Raw genomic sequence first — 26413 nt, forward strand, 5'->3', positions numbered from 1 at the left:
CGCACTCTGGTGACGTCAGCTTTGCGGAGAGGCAAGATGGCTACATCGGCGTGGATGCGCGGCCCGTCTGCTATGCGACTAACAGAGGGTTTGGTGTCGGTTCTGAAAGAACAACGTCCAGAGTATTTACCTGCTCTACTGACCAACTACAGAGAACATGGCGTGTTCCCGACACAGGTAGAGCCCGGACCGGAGATACACGTTAGCTTGGAAGCTAGTTACCTGCCTGCCTGCAGCCGCTACAGGCTTTGTCGTTCACGGAGCTGATGTCTGGAGATACAGCAGGACTGCGGCTGAGATGTCGCTGTGTTGTTAATATGTTTTACCTTCGCTGTTTCTTCATATTTGTTTATCTCCGCAGGGCGCGAGCGCCGTCGGTGCTCTCGTGGGTTTCAGCAATGCCAAACTGGGTTCGAGCAAGACCAGGTGAGAAAATGAATGCTTCTTGTCATCTTCAGCTGTTCTAACATCCCAGTTATCACTGAACTTATGAGTTGCACAGTTGTAACGCTGTCACAGTTATTATTGTTATTAGTGTGTAGTTTCGTGTGTTTCGGCATGATAGAAATGTTATCCTCAGTGTTGCCTATCGTCTAGTGTTAATAAGGTTGCCTCGTGTCAAATGGTAAAGTGCATCTTTAAACACTATTCACTCAAAAACAATGAACATAATGGGCCAAATGTTAACGTTGACAAGAACGCCAAATGTTAAATGACTTCTTACACACACAGGGGACTATTCTGTAAAGTTTAGTGCATTTTCATTCATAGACAGGACTGAGTATCATTTACATTTTTTCATATAGTGGTAATCTGATAGTTAAGGTTCACGACCAATACAATATCTTTTTAATACCATACTTCGAGTGTGTTCCCATGGACATGGACATCCCCTTTATGAATTTGGATACATAACTTATCCAGGTTGCGCATGACTGTCTGCCCAGGTGCTTGCTTATCAAAAATTTTCAATATGCAGAGAAATCAGAGAGAAGTCTGGATGTACACAATGTGCTGCTGAATCTTGACCTTGACACACCGGAGACCAATTCCACTGATCTAAAGTCACATTCATAAATTACAGATTCTGCCAATTGAAGCAGTGAGATACAATCCTGAGGAAATATTCAAAACCATGGATGCGACTGTGCACATAAATAACAATAAAAAGCTCTCAAATGCTAAACGCTGTCTAAACCTGAGCAGCCATAGAAGAACTATGGTGTTGATTGATCAATCTTTGGAAGGTGGTTCCAAATTCTGAATAATGAGGAAAAAGTTTCAGTGGTAGCATCAATAGAACATTTCTTTATTGTGTGCTGGCAGGTTTGAGGGTCTCTGCCTGCTCTCCATGCTGGTTAAGGACAGCTCCAGTGATCTGTTCCAGCAGCACTGCCTTTCCTGGCTGCGCTCCCTGCAGCAGGTCATACAGGTATGATACACAAAAACACCGCCAGTCTGCGTCTGCTAGAAAACCTGAATTATGACTACACAGCTCAACGCCCTCTTTTCTGATTTCTCTCCCCCGCCCTCTTTCCTGCGTGCGTGCGTGTGTGTTTCTGCCATCCTGTAGTCTCAGGCTCCAGTTCAGACGATCCAGCTTGCGGTGAACATTCTGAAGGACGTGCTGCAGTACTCGTCCCAGCTACCAGAGCTGGCCAGGGAGGTCGGCCTCAACTCCATCCTTGGCATCCTGACATCTCTGCTGGGCCTTAAGACAGAGGTGAGGAGGCAGGGCAGGACCTTTTAAGTAATGAAGAGAAAGATTCCAGATGTCTGGAGCCTCATAATCATGATTGACAGGCCATATTGCAAAATGGCCCATCGAGAGCACAGTTTGAAAGAGGTGCCTAAAGTCACGTGGGTTTTGGGAATTTAAAAATTAAAAAAAAAAATTACAGCAGCAGGTCTGGAATTAAGTCGTTTTTAGAGCAAGGCCACTTTGGCCTTTGATAAGCACAAATGAATTGGGTCAAAACTGTCAAAACCAATTGTGCAATAGAAATGAGTGATAAATATATACAAGACAAAACAGTTTACAATCAAGAAACAGGAGTCAGTGTGTTGAAAAACACTGATTAGTTTACTAAAACTGTAACCTGAATGGGATTTTCTCCAAAAATGCTGTTTGATTTTTTTTTTTTTTTTAGATGTGCACAAGTCATTAATTGTTACTGCTATATTTTAATTCTAAAATCTATAAATAGGCAAAAGGGTGATCACGATTAATCGGAAGAAGTTTAAACACCCATGCAGCAATTAGCATTTGAGTCTGAGAGCGTCACACATCACAGCTAATACCTAACGTGCTTTAAAAAATATGACATATGAACAGTTCCTTATGTGTCCGGAAAAGCACGTCAGCATCATTGTCATCATCCTCAATGATAAACTGTATTTCCATTCAAACTTTTCAGACTCTGAATTTTGTTTCCTCAACTCTACCAGTTGGTTAGCTGTGTTATTTTAGTGAGAGACGATTGTGGGAATGAGAGGTGAACCATTTCAAAAATCAAGAGTTCTCACTTCATCAGATACACACTAAATTAAACAGACTCCTAACACTGTGGATTCATTGTGTAGCATCAGGGAAAAAATAGGGCGCGTCCCCTGAAAGCGTTGATAGTGAGTCTACTGCGTCCTATCGACTTTTAACTCAGGACACAACCATATCAACATCACCGTAAAGTGAGTACTGAATGCCGTTTACATATAGGTGGCAAGTCAGATCTCACAGCAATTTATCACCTCTATGTATGTTCATAGTTAGCTAACAGAGCAATTTGCTTGTAAACTTTAAAACACGTGTATGAATACTTGCAGCATACAGTGTTTAGCTGTTTATGCTTATCACACAACATTAATTATATAATAAGCATCTTTGTTTTACAATTTGTAGCTTCTTATCCATATTTGAAGCATTGCAGTCGACCACAAGCTCAATGGTTCTGCTGATATTGAGCTTCAGGTGTTTGTTGTTGCACCATGTGATGAAGCTCTCCATCAGTCCTCTGTACTCCTCTGGAAAAATCATCTCTGAATAAAGACAGCATGTTTCTCACTAGAAATTATTCACTTGAATCATACATGTCTGTGTGGTGATAACTTCCATTTCACCCCAAAAATACAGTCAATAGCTTATTAAATTCCTTCAAAGTCTTCAGTACAGACATTATATGAGTCTGAACAGACATGATGTAAACTGCAACTTGACTGGCTGGCTGAGGCATACAACTGTGAGTCAGTTATTCTAGTTTTCAATGCCTGATATTTATGACAAAGTTGTTAATAAATTCACTGTGATCTCAGTGTGAGCTGGCGGCCATGGAGGGGATGACGGCCTGTATGACCTACTACCCCAGAGCCTGTGGATCCCTCAAGGTGAGATACACTGACGGACAGATGGGACAAAGACTGGAGTGAAAGATAGTTTGTAAATATGGAAACTTTGGCTCACGAATAACAAATAACTTTTGGATCATGTATATTTCACTTCAGTTGTTTGGGGAAAGAGCTGAGAATCCTGAAGTGTCTTTTTCTTTCAGGACAAACTGGGGGCCTATTTCCTCTCCAAAATGGACAGTACCAACAAGAAGACACAAGAGGTTTGTGATTCTCGCTGTTGAGGCGAACATAATCAAACATAACAAAGGGCTGTGAGTGAGTGAGTGAGTGAGTGAGTGAGTGAGTGAGTGTGTGTGTGTGTGTGTGTGTGTGTGTGTGTGTACGCGTGTGTGTACGTGTGTGTCTTTGTTATTCAGGTCTTTCATTTTGTCTCATTTTCATTCTGTCAGATGGCCTGTCAGTGTTACGGCCGCCTGCCCTGCCTGGGGGGTCTGTTGGACAGAGGGGTGGGTGCTGGCAGAGCTGAGGGCTGGACCAATCAGATTCACTGTCTGCTGGCCTCAGCCAATGGTCAGCTGGCTCAGATCTACCAGGGTTCAGAAACAGGTACACTTTTCTGTCAGTGGTGGTTGAATTTGTTGAGTTTGTCTTTTGGAGTTGGGTTCAGGGATGATCTATTTCTTTATATATATTGTTAGAAAGAGACAGACTGTGAGAGTGCACGAGAGATGAGCAGAAGAGCCGATGCAAACTGAAACTGAACCCCTTTGCCATTTATTTCTTTTGATTATTTGCTAAATAAAAAAAACACAAGTTGAACTCCCAGCACCACTCAGGTAATAGGAACACTCTGATTTCCTGTAGTATGCACTGCTGAAGTTTTAAAATTTCTGATATGACATAATTAACAATGAATCGAAATATATAGTATGTTTGATGTGTCTTGTGAAAAGTCGGACGCAGCATTAAAATTTCACTTAATCTCTCATGTTGCACTTTTTTAAAGTTGAGTCTGTAAAAAGAAACAGCAGAGCTGTAGATATCCAGACTTTTTGTCCCTAGTATGATCCAAAAACTCTGCATCCTACTGCACATGACAGGCTTGTTTTTCATAGATTTTTTGCTGCCAAGTCCAGTTGAGGTAATCCCGGTGACATCTCTGTGGCAGCATCAGGGTTATTTTCTCTGCCTTGACTAAGCTCAGTCTGTGCATTGCATTAATTGCATTCCCTTTGTAGCTGTGTTCTAGAGCTGTCAACGAATGTTCAAAATTCGAAATGTAAAAGAAACTATCACCATTCACCTGTGGAAATGAGTATTCAATTGTGGAAAAGAAAACACCACCGCAGTGAAATTCTGGTGTCCAGTAGTTCCTGTTTTTTTTAACAGCAACAAACAAATCTGCATAAGTCCGACATAGTTAAATCTCTCTGGTCATAATGTCCAGTGAAAATAATTCCTGAAATAGATCTGAAAATAATCTGGCTCTACATACCATTTTCATTGCTTCTCTGCTGTCGGCCCTCTCTCATTCCTCTACTGATTCGGTGATTTAAGCGTTTATTTCAAGCAAATCAGAGTTGGTGGTGATATGTGGACTAGTGAAAGATGAACCAGTAAGATTTGAGTGTGTTTTATTTTGTTTTGGTGACATTAAAATGATGTGTGCTTTACAATGCTAAAATTAATGTTTCTGAAAAGGAGTCTGGTGGTGATAGAACAGCTGTTTGTGGTGAAACAAAACAATACTTTCATTAATTGAAAATGAAATGTCGGTCAGGCTGAAACAAGTGAATAATTCAACAACACGGTATAGGACTTTTTTTTTTGTTCCTTGTGTAATGTGTTGGGTATGCATATCTTTCAGAAGACATGTTTGTTTTCACCAAGGATAGATCTGCTCATTTACCTACCTGACATAAATGTTGTGATTTGGTAAATGAAATTAATATATCTGCTTGCACTTAAATGAGTTACTAAACAGTATGGAGATAGTTTTCTAGCATCACTCGTTAAAGATGCTGTCTGAAGTCCGTGTACCACCTCTCATGTTAGTTGTGTTGAAATGAGATGCATGATCATTTTCCATGTGTATTGTACACTGATGATTCCATTTATTGTTTGCTGTGACAGATGGAACGGTGCAATATGAAGGTCCAGGGGTGGAGCTGGCTTTTCCTCTTCTCGACCAATCAGATCCCTTGCTGTTGCTGCAGCTCCAGCACAGATACACAGCTGTTTGCCTGGCACTCAAACACACACTCAGGTACAAAACTCACACAAAACCTTTAGGAAAAAAAATCCACATTTTAAAGGGCCAGTTCACCCAGAATTATGATTACATATTGTGGTTTAAAGCTATGTGTTTTGGTTTTGAAGTGCAATTCAATGTCATTTGTGGATCTTACAGCACTGAAAATTACTGACTCCCCATCTGCAGGTTCTTTACCAAATATTGCCACTCTAGCATTACATTTTCTTTTACATCAGAAAGCTGAGCTGAAGTTTACAGTAACAAATCTAAGGTGAAGATAATTAAGATCCTTCCCCCCTTTGCCTCTGTGCTGATTTAATTGCAGCTCCTCTATTTTTTTGTTTGTTTCAAATATTTTTATTGTGAAGAGTGGTATCATGATACATGGCAGCCAGAAAAACATTTCCTCTTCCTTTTTATCACAGACAGTGTGAACAACAGTGAGGAGGACTACTCATCATATGTTTTTTGTTTTTTTTTTAAAAGAAAGAATCCTCACATTATAAAGTGGAAACAGAACATAAACAGAAAGAAAATAAATAAATAAATGAATAAGTTAGAGAAAAAAAACCCTGATCCACCCATCCTCCCACTCAGGCCCTCAACCCTTCCCTGGAGTGTTACCTATTGTTACGCATAGTGTAGTTCATATACAGGATCTGAATTAGTTTAGCCTTTCAAATAGGAGATTAAGGGATGCCAAATCTTATCAAATTCCCTGAGTTTGTTTCTCAGACAAAAATCTAATTCTTTCTACATGCAGAGTTTCTGTTAACTCAGTGAGCCAGTGTTTGACAGTGGGCACTTCTTTCTTCTTCCAAAAAAGAAGAATGAGCTTTTTAGCAGTGAGAAGTCCATGAGATAATAGGCATTGCTTAGCTACCTGTAGTCTCCTTGTGCCTACCGATACTCCTAAAGTGATTAGTACTGGGTCTGGTTCTAACCCCACCCTCAGCATCTTTGAGAATGTTCTAAATATCCTTGACCAGAAATGATGCAGGTTGGGACACAAGACATAGCCGTGCAATAAATTTGCATCTGGTGAGCTACATTTATCACAATTAGAGACGAAATTTCTGGAAATATTTTGTGTAATTTTGTCTTTGAATAATGCAATCTATGCAAAACTTTAAATTGCATTAAATGATGTGGTGCGTCAACTGAGCAAGTGTGTATATATTCCAGGCTTTTATCCCAGATATCATCTGACAACTGCTCACCCAGTTCTGCTTCCCATTCTGCTTTAATTGCGTTAGTTGAAGTCGGGACTATACTATGGACTGTATTGTACAGGCAAGAGATTATACTTTTAGACCACGTAGAATATTTTAGACAGCTATCCAGTTTGTCTGGCCCTGCACCCTCAAAGCCAGGGAGATGTGTTCTCACGTAACTCCTGACCTGCAGGTATTTAAAGAAGTCACACTGTGGGAGAGCATATTTTTCCTTGAGCTGTTGAAAGGACGCAAACACTCCTTTTAGGTGGAGGTCACCAACACAACTAATTCCCAAATCCTTCCTCGCAAGAAAGGAGCCATCTAAGTAAGAAGGAGCAAACGAAGGATTTGCTATTATGGGTAATAGAAAAGACACATTTCTAAGCTCAAAATGTTTCTTAAGTTGTTTCCAAATGAGTATGATGTTATGAATAATTGGATTGTTACTATAGTTGACTTTGCTTAATGGCACAGGTGACAAAATGACCGCACCAACAGAGAAAGGTAGACAATCTTCTCGTTCCATCTCTAACCCAACGGGCAACACAGCTGAGTCATCCAACAAATAGGCAATAGAGCGAATGTTGGAGGCCCAATAATAATGAATAAAATTTGGCAGAGCTAGCCCTCCATTTGCCTTGGGTTTACAAAGATGAGCTTTTCCTATTCTATGTAGTTTATAATCCCACACTAATGAAAGAATAATGGAATCTAAACGTTTGAAGAATGTTTTAGAGATACAGACAGGTATGTTCTGGAGGAGATATAACAGCTGCGGGAGGAATATCATTTTAACAGCATTTGTCCTTCCTAGCAAAGAAATCGGAAGCGTCCTCCAAAATTGAATATTATTCCTGAGTGTATCCATCAGGTGATCAAAGTTGGCCTTAAACAATGAATTAAAATTTTTAGTAATACTTATTCCCAGGTACTTAAACTTTTCTCTGGTTATCCTAAAACGAAGTTGATGGAGCCATTCATGATCTATAATACGAATTGGCATGAGCTCGCTCTTGTCCGAGTTAACCCTGTAACCCGCAAAGGATCCAAACAGATCAATCAAGGACAGAATTGGTGGTATTGAAGTTTGAGGCTGTGAGAATATCATCCGCATAAAGAGCTATTTTACTAGCAGTGTACTTTGTATTATATCCATTAATTTGTGGGTGTGATCAGATTCTCTGTGCAAGGGGCTCTATTGCCAGTGCGAACAGTAAAGGGCTTAAAGTACAGCCCTGTCTAGTTCCCCGGCACAACTTGAAATTAGGAGAAAGTGTATGATTGGTCAATATTTTGGCACAGGGGTTATTATATAATAGTTTAATCCATGAAATAAACCTATCACCAGTTTCAAATTTATTAAGGACTGCAAATAAGTAGGGCCATTCGACCTGGTCAAATGCCTTTTCGGCATCCAAAGATAGTACCAAAAGGTCCTCCTTGGAATGCTGTCAGGAGTATGTGATATTAAATAAATGTCGTGGATTAAAGTATGAGTATCTTTGGGGAATAAACCCGGTCTGGTCTGGGTGTACCAGCTTTCCTATCAAAAGGCTCAGCCTTTTGGCTAAAGTTTTCATGAGAATTTTTTGATCCATGTTTAACAAAAATATAGGTCTATAGGAGCCCACCTCCTCCAGATCTTTCCCCGTTTTTGGGATCAAAGTAATAATGGCCTCATTGAGGGTGTGGGGAAGCTCTCCATTATCAAATGCTTGCCCAAACATTTTATTTATATTTTTTTATAAAATTCATTGCCAAATCCATCTGGTCCTGGACTCTTGCAATTTTTCAAAGATTTTATGGATTCTTTAATTTCTTCACATGTGATCTCAGCTTGTTAATAGTCATGCTCAGTTTGGTTTAAAGTTGGGAGCTGACACTCATCTAGGAAAGCTTGCATATCTCCTGGTGTTGCTTTCATTTGAGATGTGTAAAACCTCTCATAAAACTGCTGAAACCATTCGTTTATATCCTTGTGTGAAGTTAAGAGTTCTCCAATATCTGATTTAATCTTGTGAATAGAACGCTCATTCTCCAGTTTGCATAATTGTCTAGCAAGCAGCTTATGCAGTTTATCGCAAAACTCGAAATACTTCTGTTTTGTAAACATAAAGGCTTTACTATTTCTTTCGGAATTTCTGAGATTTATTTTATTAAGTTTGTATTTGAGTGTTAAGATCTGATTAAATTTATCTTTAGATGGGTATTGTGCATTTTCTGCATCAAGCTTTTGTATTTGATCTTCCAATTTTAATTGTTCCTCTTTGCTATGTTTCCGCCTAGAGCAGGGGTGCTCAATACGTCGATCGCGATCTACCAGTCGATCGCAAAGGTAGTACTGGTAGATCGCATGACATTAAAAAAAATAGACGTCAGCCTATCATCCATCCCGTCATTTGATAGATATACAGGGCAGCCAGTCAGATGTCATCTGAATTTTTCTGACACTTAGGTCACTGCGCATGCGCAAACAACGGCGCCAAGCGCAGCAAAACTAACAAGCTAGTCAGCGAGTTACCTCCAATTTTTAGCCCTCTTTTTTTTTCTCTTAAACTTAAGAAAGGGTATAAAAATGAGTGGGGGAGCTGGACCAAGTAAGAAGACAAAAACGTATCACTTTCATACGGAATGGGGGGAGGACTTTTTTCACGATGACATTTTCAAAGTGCGTTTGCCTCATCTGCCAGTCTACCATCGCAATACCAAAGAAGGGAAATGTGGAGCGGCATTTTCGGACTGTTCATGGAAAATATGACACCGACTTCCCGCCAAAAAGCGAGCTGAGAAAAAGAAAGGTGAAGGAACTAAATTCCCAGTTGTCCGGACAGCAGTCATTTTTCACACAACATACTTCAAAAGCGAAAGCCGCCACCGAAGCATCGCTCCGGGTGAGTCACGTCATCGTTAATAACAAAAAAGTCCTTCCAAGACGGAGAGATGGTAAAAGAGGCATTCGTTGAAGCAGCTGACTCATTGTTCCGAGACTTTAAAAATAAGGCAGAAATATTATCTTCGATCAAAGCTCTCCAGCTATCAAGAAGTACAGTTACGCGGCGCTGTGAAGCCATGGCTGAGGATTTAATCCAGCAAATGTGGAAGGACATCGGAGATTGCGAGTGTTTCTCACTGCAGTTGGACGAATCTACGGACGTGAGTGACAGCCCAGATGTGCATTTTCATTCGTATGGTGTTTAGTGATATCACTGCGAAAGAGGAGCTATTAACAGTACTGTCCATGAAAGAACAGACGCGAGGAGAGGACATATTTAAGTCGTTCCAAAACTTTATCGAGAAAACCCAGCTCCCAGTGTACAAATTGGTGTCTATCACCACGGATGGAGCACCCGCAATGGTTGGCCGCTTGAATGGATTTTTTTGCCAAGTGCAGGCAGGATGATGCTTTCCCGGACTTCCTGAGTTACCATTGCATAATCCACCAACAAGCGTTATGCGCTAAAATGCTCAACATGAAAGAGATCATGGATGTGGCAACGAAGATCGCCTGTTCTATTCGCGCCAGATCTCTTCAAAGACGGTTATTCCGTGCACATCTGGAGAAGGCTGACTGCGACCACTCTGAGTTGTTGCTACACACTGACGTGAGATGGCTTAGTCGAGGGAAATTCCTGCAAAGATTTCGAGAGCTCTGTCCGGAGATTAAGGAGTTTTTCCGTGTAGCTGGACATGCAGAATACAAGCAACTAAATGACGGTCAGTGGCTGTTTGACTTGGCATTTTTAACCGATCTGACAAACATGTTGAATGACCTTAATCTAGAGCTGCAAGGAAAAGACAAAACAGTGATCAATATGATCAGCTCAGTTAATGCTTTCAAACGAAAGATGCAACATCTCTCCTCAAAGCTGCAGCGCCATGATTTGGCAAACTTCCAGAACCTGGCGTCAGAGCTGGAGATGCAAGGGAAGGCCTGTGTGCAACTTGACAGTGCACGCTACACAGAGCAGATTGACAATTGTCTGTCAGAGTTTGACAAGCGCTTTCAAGACTTTTCTTTACTCGAGCCAGTCGCTACATTCATGTGCTATCCTTTTCGGGAAGATGCTGAGGTTGATTCACTGGCATCAAAAATTACAACACTGTTTCACCTGAACTCTTCTGGAGTGGAAGATGAGATTTTGACACTACAAGCCGACATTGTGCTGAAGTCCAGAGCTCATGGACAGTTCTGGAATTTACTCACAGAGGTAAAGTACCCCAACATGAGGAAATGTGCTACCTCCTTGACTGCATTATTTGGCTCCACTTATTTATGTGAGTCAGCCTTTTCCCACATGAAGATCATTAAGTCCAAGTACCGTTCCACCATGACTGATGAACATTTGGAAGTGTGCTTGAGGCTGGCTGTCAGCAGCTACTGTCCGGACTATGCATCCCTGGCTGATTCAATTCAGTGCAAGTCATCACAGTAAACTCAGTTAATGACAAAAAATGTACATAGTTAATTGTGTTGTGTTGTGCAATATTGGCTCATGCGGTTATGCAAGGTACACCAACATACATTGTACATATAAAGAATCCTCAATATATTTATAAATAAATATATGTTTTGCATTTTTGTGGTGGGTAGATCATTTTGACTTGGTCATTTTATAATTAGCTTGCATGATGAAAAAGTGTGAGCACCCCTGGCCTAGAGGCTTGAAATGAAATAATGCATCCTCTTAAGTAGGCCTTTAGCATCTCCCACAGCAAAGAGGGGGCAGTTTCTGCAGCACCTCTATTTTTAACTTATCATTTGCATCAGGTAAAGCTCAGAAAATCTATATGTCTGTGCAGGTGGTGAATCCGAGTGACAGTGCCACCCCATACTGTAATGCCGATTTTTATGCAGATGACACTCTTTTATATACCTTTGGCTCTTCTCTAATCTGGCCATTGCAAATATACAGTCTGTTTTTCATACATTTCAGATTGCTCTCATCAAGCATAAGCTTGTTTTAAATTCTTACAATGCTAAATTATGCTATTCTAGTATCCAGCATCCTGCGGGGTTCTGAGATTTAAGTTGTTGAACTTTATAAATACCTGAGACTCTGGATACCAGACTCACTTTTGAGGCCCATGTTCCCTGTCAAGCAAACTGGAGGTCAGACTTGGATTTTTGTATAGAATGCATACTCTGTGCAGCGTTTATTTGGCTGGACAGAACACACTTTGAAGCAACAGACAACCCACCTTCAGATTGTAAATACAACTTCAATGACTGAAGATGGCCTGAATTGCAATTTCCACAAATGATGATATAGAAGTCATGGTCAGCATCGTGCCATATAGTGTCAATAAAGGAACGGCACTGAGCCTAACCACTATGTAGAGTTACTGTTTCAGACGACCTTTCCAGTTACAGGATTATACTGATTTCATTCTGCTTTTATCTCTCTCCATCAGGGTTGATCCAGCCTCAGCTGTCCGTCTACCTGTCAGACCAATACTCAACCTTGTGTGCCGAGCCCTCGCTGTCAGCCCCAAGAGCATAGTGAGCACGCACACACACACACACACACACACACACACACACACACACACCCTAGGTATTTCACAATCGTGTCTGAGGAGGAAAGACCTGATTTTAACTCAAACATTTTAATACATACTATAGCACTACATGCTTTTATGAAACAACAAACTCAAACTACATTCAAACTGACTGTGAACCATTGACTGACTGTATAAGCAGCAAAACAGAGCATATAATCTGCATTTTTGAGTATACATGCTAACACACAGTATTGATCATAATCCATGTAGGCTGATTCATTGGATGTAGACTGAGGGGGTAGAAAAGTTACCCTAATCTTTCTGCTATCTGCGTGTTGCCGTTTTCAAAATCCTTGGCACTATAGGAAACTGTAACAACAACCTCTGAGCTAGCAATCTACATGCTGATCTATGCTAAAAAGTTACCCTAAACCTCAATCTGGTCTTTAATGGTACAAACGTAAGCAAGCTAGCAGCTGTTACATTTTCTTTTGGAGGGATTTGACCATTTTAATACCAGGGTTAGCCTCCCTGTGGGCACCAAATTAAGTTCCCCACCAACACTATTTTGAAAGGGCACTATCGCTGCATTCTGGGCTTAGTGCTACCCAAGATCATTGTGATTTGTTTAAAGAAATACAAACAAGCCAGGGTATTTTTTCCCCTATCCCAGAATGAAATTGGTGCAGCCAGACCTTTCTCCAGCACTGTCATGTCACTGTGGAGAGACGTCTGGCAATGTGACACTATAATCCATGTTTTTAGTTGACTGTGTGTGTCTGTGTCAGAATTTAACAGGAGATGGAAGTGTGAGGCTGCTGGTTTTACCCATCATACACACAAACACAATGGAGGTCTTATCAGCCCTTATCACAGCGTGAGTACTGACATACACACACGTTTTTGTTTTGTAGTTGATAGACACACATATCATGTGCAATAATTGAATAATTGTGAAGATACGAGCAACTACGTAATGTAACACTTTAATTTACCACTTGTAATGTTGTGTTGTGGGGCTGACCCTGCATGTATTGTGTTTATTACAGTGTGCATGGCGGCATGGTTCAGTATGCTGCTGTGTTACAGAGGCTGTTTTCTCAGACCCTATCTGCTTGGATGCCTCTACCTGAAACGAGTCTGGGACAGCAGAGAGCCTACAGGTAACTGCAGGACAATCACAAACTGATCATAGTACAGCATTTAAGAAGCAAAAACATTTGTCTTGATTGCTAATAATAATAAAGTAATAACAAAACAAAGTGCTTTTTTAATTAGACCTTTTTTGCTCTTGAGTATTAGAAATCAGTGTGGTGTGGGAAGTTAGGGGGATCATTTAACAGCAGCACTGTGGATGATGTGGTAAGGTCGGGTTTTGATTTGGCAGCTGAAGCATTTTTCTTGTGTGTCTCTCCTTCGTCCACAGCTCAGTGCGGGTGTCAGTGTACAGAACCTTAGAGCTTTGGGTCCAGGTGGCCGGAGCCTCTGCTAGCATACTTCAGGGAAGCCCTGGTCATTCAGAGCTCCTGTTTAGCCACCTGCTTGGTGACATCACACCTGGGGCAGAGTCTGTCAAGGTTAGTTCAGTTACCATGTAGTTAGTTTGAATGTATTTAAGCATCATGCATTTTACAGTTTTATAGTTTTGCTTTTTGAACCTTGGGGGAACCAGTAGTTTGCAGGAGCAGCAGTCTAGTCTTTGTCATATCTCAGTGCAGCAGCATGTACATGTTGTCTCAAGCTACCTCTCTGTCCCTCTGGTCCTGTCCTACAGCTCCGGGCGGGACTGTCAGCAGATGTTGTTCCTGGAGGGAAGCCAGGCCCACGGCGGACAAAAACATTGGTCATAGCAGATGCAGTCGGGCCTTCGCTTCAGAGGAAAGGAGACCTTCTAGCTAATCAGGATACTTGCCTTTCAGGCCTCAGGGGTGAGATGTTGCCTCAGTTAGACAACATCCTATGTCATAGTCTTGTAATTTTTATTGTTATGCTGGTTTTCTGTAAATCTGGTGCAGTCTGACAGATTTCTTCTCTTCACAGCACTGAGGCAAATTATACTGACCAGTGGTACACTGCTAAAGGATGATATACACAAGGTAAATGCCAGTATTACATTGTTTTTGCATTGTTTTGCAGCCGAAGACATGCAAAAAACACCAATTTGATTTCTTAACCAGAATATGCAGATTTTCATTGTAACTGCTAAACTGACTGCTATGAAACAGTTCATCAGTTGATGTATCTGAACACACAGCAGAGAGCAGAACTAACCAGTGCAATTAGCCGCTGTAGTTAACATTGGAATGAAAACCTGCACATTCACAAACCACACAGGACTGAGATGTTTGCTATTTTCTGTGTGTTTTCCATAAAAACATAGTGTTCTTAGACAAAATGATGACAATGATAGTTCTCCCTTCTGCCTTCATCATGTAACCACTCGCTCCATTACAGAATGGACACCTCATTCTCTTTCTCAGTATCAGTCAGTGATTTTCTGTCCTTGTTTTACTCACAGCGTCTCCATGATGTGGTGCTTCCGCTGTGTGTGCGTCTACAGCAGCAGCAGTCCAGCTGCAGCACCTCTTGTGATACTGCAGGGGGCATCAGTGGACAGTACAGCAGTGCCCTCACCAGACGAGAGCTATACAGGTTTAGCATCATTCACATCAAAGATAGATTTACAAGTGCTGTGTTTTTGGTTAGAACATTCAACATAAAGCATTATTTTGCTTCATTTTGCATATGAAAGATGCTATATAAAGTTAATTATTATCATTATTATCATTATGAATGTATTAACGCATTAATGACAATAATGTCAAAGTGCTGATAGTCAGGTGTAATGTTTAGTGTTAATGTCCATACTGGGTGAATTATGGCCCTTTTCATATACTGTCAGCTGATGTAAGAGACCAATATTTTTGGATAAATTAAAGTCCCTATATGTGGGATTTTCATTCCAAAGAAACACAATTATTTTGATTGAGTTCATGTGGCCAGTCAACATCATGCCACTCGGTTTTAAAAAACATCCCATGACCAAATGTTATTTAGGGTTCAAGGCTTATTGTTGTTGTTGTTGTTGTTGTTTGTTAGGTGTTAGAGTGCAGTCCCAGAAGGGGCAGAACCTTGTTGTGTTTGTGCCAGATCATTATTATTATTATTGTTGTTAAATGGTAAATGGGCTGCATTTTTATAGCACTCTTCTAGTCTTACCAACCACTCAAAGCACTTTACAACACAAATCAGCGTGTTATACTGGTGGCAGAGGCTACCAGCGCTCTGCCTTCTGAGCCATACGATTATTATTCATTGTCTTATGCTATGGCTCAAATTGCCATGAGCTGGAATGAGCTACAAACATGAATCTCTGCCTACTAACTATAAATGATGTTACTGGTAATGACATACATGCAGAATTTTGTTCAAAGGAGGGAAAACTGGCAGAACTTTGAGTATGCAGTTATTTAAATGCTGCAGGCTTTGATGATGAATTCAACTAGCCAAAGTGAATTTGTTCACCAAAACCCAGAATCACTGCTTACGGCTATATTTATCGAGTTTCAATCCCAGGACAGAACCCATTTGTGTCAGTGCCAGTTTATTATTATTATTATTATTATTATTATTATTATTATTATTATTATTATTATTATTATTGTTGTTGTTGTTGTTGTTGTTGTTGTTGTTGTTGTTGTTGTTGTTGTTGTCGTCGTCATCTTATACTGTGGCTGCAATTGCCATGAGCTGGACTATGATCACGAAACTCAGCGCAGTAACTGCAAATGATGTGCTTTCCACGAAATATGAGTAATGTGGCCATAAGATATCAAAAATGACCAAAACCACAAACCAAACACCAAAGGACGACAGGCTGATGTGCTGGCCAAAATTAACAACAAAGGCAGCCATCCTAGACTGGGCCACAAAGGGCCGTCAGACTGGGTTCCTCACTCTACCCTAAACCAACATTAAACAACTAAATCTAACAGAAATAAAGCCATGAGAAACCAGAGAATAGGTAAAGAAACCACACGCAGCCTGTCAAAGACCAACCGCTGAAGTCGGTGGTGAGGGTACCTGCTCCCTCAGTCACATCAGACCAAATACACCTGTGGGTATTCCAGAAAGCGTGTTATGTGAAAACTCAGATTAAGTTAAGCTTGAGATGAGGGAAACTCTGAGTTTTCCATTCCAGAAAGAGAGGTAACTGAAACTCTGAGTCAGTCACCATGGTAACAGACTCTGTGAACATAACCTGCTCACTGGCAGGTTTACTATAAGAAATCCTGAGTTTCTACCTGTCTCTTCCCACATGAAGAAAGCTGTTAAACATCAATTGCCCATTCACTCCCAATCAGATTGATATCAAAGCCCAAATGATTCGAAATGCTTTTCGTCGCGAGAGAATCTTCTGACCTAGATTAGATTTCCTGTCATTTCCAGAGGAATATCTGTTCGAACGCTATCGCTTTTCATCAAACGTTATAATTTATTAGGATTATTAGGATTTGTAATATAGTTCCAACCATTAACATATTTCACCCTAACCCTAACCCTATTTTATGTAATTTTATATATAAGAAGTTTTATATATAAGTTTTATTTTTAAAAAAGATACGTGTATACTTGCATCTGATGTAGGCACTTGTGTCCTGGGGGGTGACAGGCTCAGATGAGCTTCCCCCAGGGATGCCTTCAGCCACCGTCGGTCACGGTTTTGGCTGAGGGCCCGCTCCTCAGCCTCTGTCAGAGGTGGTGGAGGTGGCCCTCTCCCCTTTTTTCGGGCCTCTGCCTTCTTTCTGTTGGCTGAGCAGAACTCAAATGTTAATCTCTTTCAAATTAGTATTTTATTGAGTGTTCATGTACACATTGTAACATTTTAAATGACTTCAATACATATAAAATAAAAATGTGTAAACATTTGTATCAAGTATTAATCCACTCAGTGGGGTATTGAGTGAAATGAGGTGTTAAAACAACATTTTGTTAGGGCTTTAAATTACTACTTGAAGTAGCCACTGCATTAATATTTAGTTTGTTTAATAGCCTGAGTCAATTTAAAAAAAAATCAAATTAAAATCAACGTGAGGTCCAATCATAGCCTAGCAAAATATGTCTTACCTTTTTGAATCATGTTTTTATATTTCATTTTTAGTCACTTCCCCTCCCTTGTTGGATTGCACCTAAATGAAAATCAGATTTTATTCCTATTCACATTCATAACTGTATGCTACGATCGTAAGTACGGTTAAATGTTAAGTCAGTGGAATAGTACATTCAAACTTACGCGTTGACTCTGGTAGCAATTTTCTCCCATGCCATTTCTCTCTCCTTCGCTGATGCAGTGGTGATATATTTAAACCGAAATATGTGCTCATACTCCCCATTGGCCTGCAATAAGACCTCCAACTCCATCGGGGGTAAAATAACTTGATCTTTATTTTGTCAGTTGTCATGGTGACTCGTGGTATTGGAGCTCCATTGATGGTGGCTTTTTTATTGTGGTTGTGCACGCACGCAACTCAAGGTGAACATACTCGGAGTTGATTTAACTAACTCAGATTGGCTGTTCTGGAACCGGATACTCAGAGTTTCCCATCTCAGAGAAAGTCAACTCAGAGTTCAGCGATAGACTTAGTGTTTGTTGAACCTCCTGCGTGGAGTACCCCCAAACACAGGGCATCATGAGTCAACATCATATGCACATCAGACCCGGCAGGGGCAGCACATAGTGCTGGGTATCTGTAGCCAATGTTTGGGAATAGGCCCACCACAAATACCAAATACCTCAAAACCAATGGACACAATTTTACCATTCGTTTAAGTGCGCATGTTCTGGGGGCAAGTATTAACCAAAATCTGAAGTGCTGTATTGACGGGCCAAGTGGGCCTTTGCTCAAAACTCAAGATGCCTGTTAGTTGTCCTTATTAAACTCACAGGAGAACTCCCATGCTATCACTTTTATTCAAAACCAATGAACGGGGGCCAAATAGCTGAACTTTGAGTGCACATTAATTGAAATTCTACAGGCTTTGTGTTGATGAAACATGTGTGAGAATGATCTCATTACTTGTTTAAACAGAATTAAACTCTGAAGTGACTCAGCCTGAAAGCTGCTTATTGCTGCTTACAGATCCGCATCGACTCAGATTGTTATGAGCAGGAGAATTAGCGACAAACATTAAACTCTGCCCCATTATCTGGAAAGTATGTGCAAGTGCTTCCCAAGAAATAGAGTCCAACTGGCCAGATGGTGGCACTGAAATCAAGGTCTTTTTGGAAAGGTCCCATCCCTCACACTATACATCAAATTGACTTGAAACTGGACACACAAGTCAAGCCCAATGCGCTCTACAAAATTGTCCTCGGACCATAAAAGTCTGCCATGATATCTTTCTACCATTTTGGATTTTTGAATAGAACTTGAGCCCAGAATCACAGTTGCGGCCATATTTGTTATTTCAGATGAACTCACTGCTGACAGTTGGCCACAATTCATCCTTTTCTTTCACATGTTTTAATGTTACTTCATTGTCATCTACCAAATGTGAATTACATAATGTTCAGTTTAACTTATATGTTGTAGCAAAGATGAGAAAACTGAAGACTGTTGCTGTGGTAGTCTGGTGTAGATCTGTTTATGTCAATGCTTTTAGGTTATTGCTGGCTCTGGTCCTTGTCCCATCACCTTGCTGGGCTCCACCTTTGACCTGTGCTGTATCCATCCTCAGCAACGGACGCACCGACCGCAACCTCAAGGTGACTGTTCTGAGGGAGGGAGTAAGAGTGTTGGAGGGGTCTCTGCTGCTGCAGAGACTAAAAGTCATTTCAGACAACTGAACAGCAGTTTATGAAACTGAAACAGGAACCTTAATCATATAAGCTACTGTTGGGCCCCCATAGCAGTAAAGGGTGAGCCAGCTTCAGCTTTTTCCCAGAAAACACACAACACTTTTTTTTTGCCTGGAGCTATTTGAGTTGGCATCCCTACTGAGCCATCACGGGGGTTTCACTGACATAAATGATAAGTCAGGTTTTCTCAAACAGTGCTGTTGTCCGTGTGAGCGTGGCTTAAATGAAAGGGGTGTCGGACGAGGCAAAGAAAATGGCACAGTACACGCATCTTGTAATGTTTACATTTTGATCCCATTCATTTCACAGTTTTTTTATGACTCTCTCTGCTTGCCCCCTCTTTCCTCTTTCAGGTCTCTACATTCTGTACCGAGGCTCTGACCATCTGTAACTCCCTCCTACACCCGCGCACTCAATCAGTCGCCCTCCCCTTGCCGCCACTCACCCTGAAACCCACCCCCACCGCCCCAGTCCTGCCGTCCTCCCAGGGACATGCCCCTGGACTTACTTTGCCAAGCCTCTTAGGCGGCCCTGCCCCTGGTCCTCCTTTCCACACCCGCCACTCTCTCGGTCTGGGCCCTGCTTCCCTGCTGGGTTCCCTTGAGAACCACCTCTCCCTCGTCCCAGGACTGCCAGGCCAGGCCCCCACCCCAGCAGACATGATCTTGTCCCCACATACACATCACCAGCAGGATCCTCCTGGTCTGGGCCCTCCAGAGGGGCAGAGACCTGTGTTTGTCCGCTATGACAGAGAGGAAGCGGAGGATGTAGAGATCTCTCTGGCCAGTGACTCAGACGACAGCGTGGTCATTGTTCCTCCTGGGATGCTCAACATAGAGAACCAGCAAGATGAGACGGCAGCAGCAAACTCTCAAAACATGGCCTCTGCTGCACCAGGGGGCACTACAGTCACACTACCAGGAGGAGAATCTGTCACTATGGTCCCAACCACAGCAACAACTACCACAATAGATGGTGTCTCACTCCCCAATGACCTCGCCACCTCCTCCCCCCTAGTCACCACCTCCACCACCCCTGTCAACTCATTCCCTCCTACTGGTGCCTCGGTGGTCTCCCTGGTTCCACCTTTGAACTCCAGCACACTCACTACACCACCTGGTGGTCTGGGGGACTCATTGGCTGGCAGACCCCAGCTCCAGCAGATGCTGATGCAGCCCTCCACCCAGGGCCAGCCCGGTCCCATCAATCTACCACTCCAGATACACCAGCTGCAGAATCAGCTGAGCCAGCAGGGACGGCACCTCCATCAGCACCAACCACCGCCTGCCAGCAACGAAGACTCTGGCGTCATCAACATAAACAGCACTGACGAAGAGGAGGAGGAAGAGGAGGACATGGAAGATGACGAAGAGCTGGAGGAGGAGGAAGAAGGGATGGATGAGGATGATGAGGAGGAAGAAGTGAGTGATTTTGCTGAGGAAGAGTTTTATGATGGGGAGGAGTATGAGGATTATGATGAAGAAGAGGGGGAAGAGCTGGAGGAAGAGGAGGAGGAAGAAGAAGATGGAGATATACCTCCACTGGAAGGAGCAGAGGACAAGGCTGAAGAAGTAGGAATAGAAGAGGGAAAGATGCTACGAGCAGCAGTGGATGAAGGAGGGATGGCTGGATTCAGTGTGGAGGGAGAAGCAGAAGGAGGCATCGAGGAGATCCAGACCAACAGAGCGCTGTTTGGAGAGGACAGGATGAAGGTACAAGAGGTAGAGAGCATTGGAGTCCTGGAGGAGGCACGGGAGCAGGAGGGAGAGGAGGATGAAAGTGAAAGGATGGACGACCCCACCATGCCACAGATTTTGTGTGTGACTGGCGGAGCACTGGAGGAGAGAGAGGAGGCTGAGGAGGATGGAGCAGGAGCGGGAGCAGCAGCAGCAGCAGCAGCAGCAGCAGCAGCAGGAGGAGGAGAGGGAGGAGGAGGGTTGCAGGAGAAGGCAACCTGTTGGGTGCCAGGAGCCAATGAGACTGAGCCAAAGGCCATCTCAGAAGAATGCACAACCAAGAACCAGCAGGTAGTTACCACAGCTTTAAAATCTCACACTTGGACCATACTGATGACGTAAGCTTGTGAACGTACTCTGAAATACGAAAAGGAGTGGAAGGATAAAAGAAATGAAGACAAGCAGTAAAATGATTTGAAGTGTGAAGTTAAAGGAGTTGAAATGGCAGCTGATGTATGACCATGGAAATGAGCTTGTGAACTGAAAGAAGTCGAAGTTTCAATTTAAATGTTAACACTGACAAGACTTTAAATGCAAGTTCAGCTGTATTCAATTGTGAAACCAGTTCTGTAGTGTAGCAGTTCTGTTTCTTGTGCATTGTGTCCTGTGCTTCGTGGTTCAGGACAGACCAGACTCAAGAACTCAGAACAGACCTCAGACTAACTTATGTCAACTATTTTGCGGAATGTAAACAATGACAACAACAGGGTGTGGGAGAAAGAAACAAGCTGATATTTGGTCCCATTTTTGTTACAATGCGACTAAGAAAAAAAATTAATGCATTGCTTTATCAGAAGAGAAGGGGAAGCTATGAAATAGCTGGGACCAGTAATACAAACTTGAGAAACATTAAGGCTCATCACAAATAAATTAAGGTAGATAATTAAAATGTTTTTTAAGGCTATATTAAGACAACTAGTAAGGTGGTGGTGTTCTATTATGTAGGCTGTGGACATTGAGCCATAAAAGACTAAAATTTCAACAGTTCTCATTTACTGAAACTATACTGAAACAGTTAAAGTTTCTTTGACGAAGGTGAGACTAAAACAGCCAGACTTTAAGTCAACTAAAATTTAACCAAAGCATTTAAAAACAAGAACTTTTCACTCAATACAGTTAGCTGAAAAATGAATACTAGTGGGTATGCTTAAAGGACAGTCAGGGAAGAGGACTGTTAGAGGATTTAAACCAGGATGTAAGCAGTTTTTTCAAAATAACAAGAAAATCATCTTCTGTGAGGGGAGAAATGCATTCAACACTGTCATTTTTTCGCCAAAAAAACAGGCCTAACAAAAATGTTTATTGACAAGAAAACTTCTAAAGGTGTAGACTGATTTCTTGTTTGTGGATTTCTCTCTGAAGTCCTTATCTAAGAGAAGAAACATTGAGAGTAATTAATGAATGAATCAAAGGGATCAGAATGTCTCTGAAGGTCAGTTCTTCATATAACAGGGGGCTGAAAATTTCTGCATCCTCCCCCATTGTGTTTTTCTTTCACCAATAATAGATACATGAAGCTGATATTCTTACAGTGTTGTTACAAAGAAACTAAGCTGTTGACCTAAAAGTGACTCTCTTCAACTCAACAGGAGTCTGCAGTTGAACCTGCACAGGAAGCCAGTGTGAGCGATAACCAGCCTTCCAGTCATCAGGAGGAACCGCTAGCAGCTGTTCAAGAAGGAGACGTAGCAGTGGCAGATCCTGAAACATCAACAGACCTGACAACAAAAGAGCAAGAGGCAACAGACAGTGAAAAAAGAGACAAAACAAAAGTAGAACTGCAGGAGACAGAAGGAGGAGGAGACAGTGATGGAGAGGAGGGGAAGGGAGTGAAGAGGAAGAGAGAGGAGGAACACAGGGAGGAGGAGGCGGGGCAAAGCACTGAGAAGAAAAAGGTAAAAATTCATGGGTTATTTTGGATTTGTGTTTCTGGGTTCAGATATGATTAATCATGCATGACATAACGATCAAAGGTACATGAGACATGATCTGGAATGATGCGTTTTGCAGACTGTCTATGTAAAGGTAAACTGTTGATGTACTGTGCAAAGCATTTGAAAATGTCAGCGGACATACATGGGTGCCATTCAGACACATTCACACATTTCATGTTTTTGTGCACTTGGAGACTGGGGCCATAATGGTCCACTAGGAGACATCGGCATGGTGAGCAGACCATAATTCTCAGAAAACTTCAGGAATTTCACCCTAATGACAATATAAACAAACCATTACATCTGTGAAACAAAGATGAAATAATTTGGATGTATCAACGTAATTTTCCCATGTTTCACTCTCCGCAAGAACAAAAGCCTACTATGACGTGATTATGCTGGTGAGTGTACAGAACTCCCTCAGGCACTTGGCGACAGGTTTCAGGATATTAAAAGTAAACAGCAGTTTCTGAACCAGTTTTTTAGGCCAGCTGATGTGCCTCACAACCTTTAACATGAAATCATTGAGATGCAAAGCAATGACAAGCTCAAAGCTAGATACCTCCCTGTATTTCCTTTTCTCATTCTGTGTAGACATGCACTGAAGTTTGCATTTCAGTTTGCGACAACCTACTGGTGTGAGCAGTTCTTTTCAAAACTGACTCTTGCAAGACTCAGCTGTGTTCAAGATCGACTGACCCAAAAATGGAAAGGTGAATCAGAATACACAGGATGAGGTGTTAACTGTCCTACTGCACTTAGACAGGAATTATTAAGAATGGTAGACAGATGCGGCTCTCCAGACAAAAGGGCAAACCAGAGACACCCAAGGTGGCCCGCTGCAGGCTGATAAGGCCTCAGTGTGTGCCGCACTCAATCACCCCGAAGCTCAACCTGCCGCAGAGAGGTTGAATGGGGTTCTTATATAGAAACTCTTCCAGCTCCTGCTTTACGAGGTAGGTTGCTTTGATGTCCTGTGGTTTATGCTGACATTTTCGGGGCCCAGTCTGGGTCATTCTGCTTGAGCCAGATTCCCCAGCTGCTCCTCTCTGCCGCCTCTGAGAGTGCTCTGACGGTCTTGCCGAGAGCCTGACTGTGCCATCTGAGTTCCCTCAGAAGTCTGATGGTAGATGATGCCACACACCCTCTCCATCCCACTTCAACTTGGCAGACTCTGGTGTTCCAGCATGTTGTTGTGCCTCTGCTGCTCGCTCTGCATAGTGTAATTTCTTAAGTTCATTGGCTTACTCTACAGAGTCCTCCCATGGGGCTATGGTGTAAGACATTTTCCACAAAGGGAAAGATCAGCTGTTGGCCAGTGTCTGCCAGCATGCTCCAATTGTGGGCCATACCTAGTTGTCCTGTTTCTTACTAGGTCAATGATGTTTTGGTGTTTTCTGACAAATGCTATTTCCTTCAAGGGATTGGTTGGCTTTGGTGGCAAAAGGTTGGTTGCACACCTCATGCTCTCCAGAGCTGATGTCAAGCTCATTAGAATTTGGTTTTGCCGCCAGGTGCGGACTTGCTTCTATTTCCAACAGCTCCTTCCATCTGATCTTTCCTCTCCCACACCCATTGTCCCTGCTTGGCAAGGGACACAGCCTTTGCACTTCTGCACCTCTTCCACCACCAGTGTCCTTTTCTCTGACATTGTGGCCTTCAGCCATGATGGTTCAGTTACTTTAAGGCTGAGTCCTGGACACTCTGCCAGCCTCAGCAACCTACAGTTACCCATAATAACACCCTTTTCCTGAAAAATGCTTATGTACGGAGCAATAAACAGTTATGTGTGATGACTGCTGTCACACATTAATTTACACATTCACAATTGTGATTTTTTGGTACCTTTTTAAAGCCATTATGTGTAGAAATTGAAATTTGCACTACTTCGGTGTCTCCAGGGGCCAAGACTATGAAGGGCTACCCCACGCAGACCATCTGAACAAAGAAGCTAAACCATCAGATTAATATGAAAGATGCTGTAATCACATACAATTAACACATAGAACCTTATAAAGTATCATTGTAGAAACATTTCCCATAAACCACATGTGGGTCTAAAGATTTTCCCTTCATCAACGTCGGTACATCTCTAATAACAGAACGCAGCATGTTTCAACAGTTGCCTCTCTTTGTATGTCCCTCAGCTGGATGATGATGCCATGGCCTCCATGTTGGCTGATTTCATCGCCTGTCCACCTGATGATGAAGACGGTGCCTCTGGATCGAACCTGTCATAAACATTTGCCAACTGATGTGATTGAAGTTACCATAGATACATTATATACTGCTAGGATATTGTATCATTAGTGGCATTTGCAAGGTTATTTGGCAACATACAACTCCCTTGTCATTATTTACATCTTCCAGTTATTCTGCACTGGGTTCATATCATACTGATAGAATGTGGCCTCCAGGTTTTTTGTTTTCTTTAAGAATAATGCCCCCTTCAGGCTACAATATGTGGAGTTTGGGAGTATTTGGTTGAAGGGAAGTCAGACTTTTTAATGAATCCCAACTTGTAATCAGCAAGAACCGACTAGCTAAGAGAAGCAGTGCATTTTCTTTCTGTATATGTTCTTGTGTACAGTACGTAGTTTCCTACAGTTGAAGGTCCACTGTGTAGCATTTAATGGTATCTATTGGCAAAAATGTAATATAGCATATAATCACCTGCTAATAAGAATAGTTGTGTTTTTGTTACCTTAAAATGAGCTCTGTATACCTACAGAGAGCGGGTCCTCTTCCACAGAGTCTGCCATGTTGCACCGGCATGTTTGTCCAGTAGCCCAGAATGGACAAAACAAGTACTGGCTCGAGAGGGAGCTTTTTGCATTTTTCTCATCTTTCATGGCCACCGTAGGGGAGGTTGAGGCAAGGGGTATTGAGTTGGTTGCGATCTGCAACCTCACTGCTAGATGTCACTGAACTCTACACACTGGACCTTTAAAACTACAAAGTGATTTTCTTGGATTTATATGTATCTTTTTTGCTCGGCTTGTTTTGTCATCACTGTCATATGCTTTGTTATAAAAAGTAAACAACCAAACATGAGTTACATATTTTTTTTTATGAGATTTAATGATTGATTACAACAATCTTCCTGGTTTCTTGCCCCTTTAAAAAAAAAAAAAGAAAAAAAAAAAAGGGTTGGTTCACCCACATTGCATGAGGGAACCCAGAGAGGTCTGTTGATAATTCATTATAACCTGGACAATTTTTTGTGTTTTGAGCTGCACAAACTAAATTTCATTCACCTCCATTGTATTATTGAGGAAGCAGAAATATCAGATGGATATCTGAAAACCAGGACAAATGAAACCAACACTTACTGCACAGATACCATAAGAGAAAATGTATCTTTTTAATTTGGACTGGTGTGTCCCAATTCCACACTACACACTGTCTTTACACAGTAGATTCCACATAGCTGACTAACTGTCCTAGTATTCTTTGTAGTTTAACTAATATTAAGAAACTCAATATGCTTTACAATTTTGTACGAACGGGAAATTATACAATAAGTGCATCAACAGATATCAGTTAAACTTCAGTTTTGGAATGCC

General features: G+C 41.8%; 1 protein-coding gene across 2 annotated transcripts; it reads left to right on the forward strand.

Annotated features, from left to right (window-relative positions):
• The first annotated feature begins 7 nt into the window (after nucleotides 1-7).
• Nucleotides 8-25888, forward strand: pelp1 (proline, glutamate and leucine rich protein 1). 2 transcript variants are annotated; one of them, XR_013076607.1, is made up of 20 exons: nucleotides 8-177; nucleotides 362-426; nucleotides 1327-1432; nucleotides 1574-1723; nucleotides 3310-3381; nucleotides 3546-3605; nucleotides 3795-3951; nucleotides 5479-5611; nucleotides 12229-12316; nucleotides 13107-13195; nucleotides 13368-13481; nucleotides 13745-13895; nucleotides 14093-14246; nucleotides 14359-14414; nucleotides 14837-14970; nucleotides 18982-19084; nucleotides 19531-21204; nucleotides 22503-22808; nucleotides 24995-25173; nucleotides 25209-25345. XR_013076607.1 is itself a non-coding variant. In XM_076724405.1 (19 exons), the coding sequence occupies exons 1-19, from the start codon at nucleotides 37-39 to the stop codon at nucleotides 25085-25087; spliced, it is 3846 nt and encodes a 1281-aa protein (XP_076580520.1). In that variant the 5' UTR covers nucleotides 8-36; the 3' UTR covers nucleotides 25088-25888. The 2 variants fall into 2 exon arrangements, 1 of the variants encoding a protein (XP_076580520.1); XM_076724405.1 differs by having other exon boundaries at nucleotides 24995-25888.
• The last annotated feature ends 525 nt before the right edge of the window (nucleotides 25889-26413 follow it).

The sequence above is a fragment of the Chaetodon auriga genome, chromosome 24 (genome assembly GCF_051107435.1).
Source record: "Chaetodon auriga isolate fChaAug3 chromosome 24, fChaAug3.hap1, whole genome shotgun sequence".
NCBI classification, from domain to species: Eukaryota; Metazoa; Chordata; class Actinopteri; order Chaetodontiformes; family Chaetodontidae; genus Chaetodon; species Chaetodon auriga.

Coding starts and splice junctions, on each gene's coding strand:
- pelp1 (XM_076724405.1), top strand. CDS start 37: ATGGCTACATCGGCGTGGATGCGCGGCCCGTCTGCTATGCGACTAACA. Junction 427..1,326: donor CTGGGTTCGAGCAAGACCAG/GTGAGAAAATGA, acceptor GTGTGCTGGCAG/GTTTGAGGGTCTCTGCCTGC. Junction 21,205..22,502: donor GCACAACCAAGAACCAGCAG/GTAGTTACCACA, acceptor TCAACTCAACAG/GAGTCTGCAGTTGAACCTGC.